This window comes from Cebus imitator, unplaced genomic scaffold, assembly GCF_001604975.1.
Source record: "Cebus imitator isolate Cc_AM_T3 unplaced genomic scaffold, Cebus_imitator-1.0 Scaffold15, whole genome shotgun sequence".
Lineage (NCBI taxonomy): Eukaryota > Metazoa > Chordata > Mammalia > Primates > Cebidae > Cebus > Cebus imitator.
Window position 1 is genome coordinate 1,641,417 of NW_016107330.1, and position 1,964 is coordinate 1,643,380.

The 1,964-nt window shown below is 55.5% G+C and overlaps 1 protein-coding gene across 1 annotated transcript in view; it reads left to right on the plus strand.

Moving 5' to 3' along the window:
- Window positions 1-335: 335 nt before the first annotated feature.
- The window catches only part of CENPS (centromere protein S), a 12,512-nt gene continuing 10,883 nt past the window's right edge, over window positions 336-1,964 (plus strand). The window contains exon 1 of the mRNA XM_017503853.2: window positions 336-513. Coding sequence (XP_017359342.1) covers window positions 463-513 — 51 coding nt within the window. The 5' untranslated portion in view covers window positions 336-462. The remainder of the gene's footprint in view (window positions 514-1,964) is intronic.

The following is a 1,964-nucleotide window of genomic DNA, read 5'->3' on the forward strand; positions in this document are numbered from 1 at the left end:
ATTTTACAAGATACACCTGAGGTACAGGTGCAGCGAGCTCTAGAATGTGTGCTGATGATAATGTATACTGCGTTACATGATCTGTAAATCGTGGGCTACGCATGCTTTACACTCCACTGGAACACGCTTTGCACTACGCACACACGTGTTTCGCGGAGAGTAGTGTTGAGCGCTGTGCCAAGCGCTGAGTCAGGCTCTGGGGTGCAGCAGTGACCCTGGCGGTCAAGCCCAGCCTCGCCCCGCCAGCTCCAACTCCGCAGAGAAAGCTGAACTGGGCGCTGGAGGTCGACCGCGGAGACCCCTCCGCGGAGCGCCGCCAGGGGGCGCGCGAGGCAGGCCAGGGCTGCGTACTTTGTCCCCTCGCGCGGCCCGTCGCCCGCACCGCGGCGGGAAAATCCGAGCCGGCAGCGTACCACCGCTGCTCTCAGTCCTCGCGCGTTTGCCCAGGGTCGGCCCGCAGAGATGGAAGAGGAGGCGGAGGCCGAGGAGCAGCAACGATTTTCTCACCAACAGGTACAGGAAAACTGGGGCCCGGCTGGGCTGGACCGGAACGGCGCCAAGTTTCCGTAGAGAAAAGGACCCCGAGGCCCCAGGCGGCCTCTCGTCGGGGCGTGGTTGCTGCCGCGGGTGGTGCTGGGATGTAGTTTCCGCGGCAACGCGTCGGCCCTTGGGCTGCGCCGGCCCGGGAGGAAGCGGTTCTAGGGGAGCGCGCGGGCTCCGGGGTCCGGCGGCGAGAGGCCACCTTCTGGCTTTGCGATGAAGCCTCGGTTGCCCCTTCTCAGATGGGGTTGTGAGGAGGGTGGAACGTTGGCATTAGAGACACTACAGGTGACGCCCGTAGCGCGGTGCGCGGGTCGGGTCGGAGCTCTGGAACGCTGGTCCTGGAGGCGTCGACCCTTTTGTTACAGATCAGGGGCTGCGCCGCTGGGACTAGGTGCGGACCAGGCTTAGATGTGGGTTCGAATCTCCGCTCCGCCAACTCTTGATTGTACTGACTCTGCCCAGACGCACTTTTTTTCCTCTGCAAAAATCGTCGTAAGAATAGCCACTTGCCAAAGTAGCTGCGGGCATCCCATTCGTTCCTTTCATAAGCGCCGGGCTTACAGAGCAGCAGAGGCTGAGAACGTTACAGTGCTGTGAAGAGGCGAAAAGCAGGACCCGGAATGGCGACCTTAAAGAGGACGGACTGAAGAAACGCAGGAATGAGCTCCAGAGGCGGGAGTTTCCGCTCTACAAAGTTAAATTGCAGCAGCTGTCTACCCTGCCCCTTGTATTTTGAGAAGTTCGAACCTTCAGAAAAGTTGGAAGAACATAGTACTGAACAGCTAGATGCCTGTCACCTCGATTTCACCACCAGTTAGCATTTTGCTGTTTGCTCCCTTTCTTTTCCCTCATCGGAGAATTAATTGCAAATATTTTGACACTTCGCCTTTAAATTTTAATTATTTAGTACACATCTCTCAATTTTAATTATTTAGTACACATCTCACTGGGGGCACGGTGGCTCACACCTGTAATCCCAGCACTTGGCTGGGTATGGTGGTTCATGCCTGTAATCCCAGCACCTCAATTACTTGAGGTCAGGAGTTCAAGACCAGACTGGCCAACATGGTGAAACTCCCTCTCCTAAAAATACAAAAATTAGCCGGGTGTGGTGCCTGTAATCCCAGCTACTCAAGAAGTTGAGGCAGGAGAATTGCTTGAACCCGGGAGGCGGAGGTTTCAGTGAGCTGAGATCACACCATTGCACTCCAGCGTGCATCACAGAGCAAGACAAAACAACATCTTAAAAAACAAACAAAATTGGGAGGCTGAGGTGGGTGGATCACGAGGTCAAGAGATTGAGACCATCCTGGTCAACATGGTGAAACCCTGTCTCTACTAAAAATACAAAAAATTAGCTGGGCATGGTGGTACATGCCTGTAATCCCAGCTACTCAGGAAGCTGAGGCAGGAGAATTGCC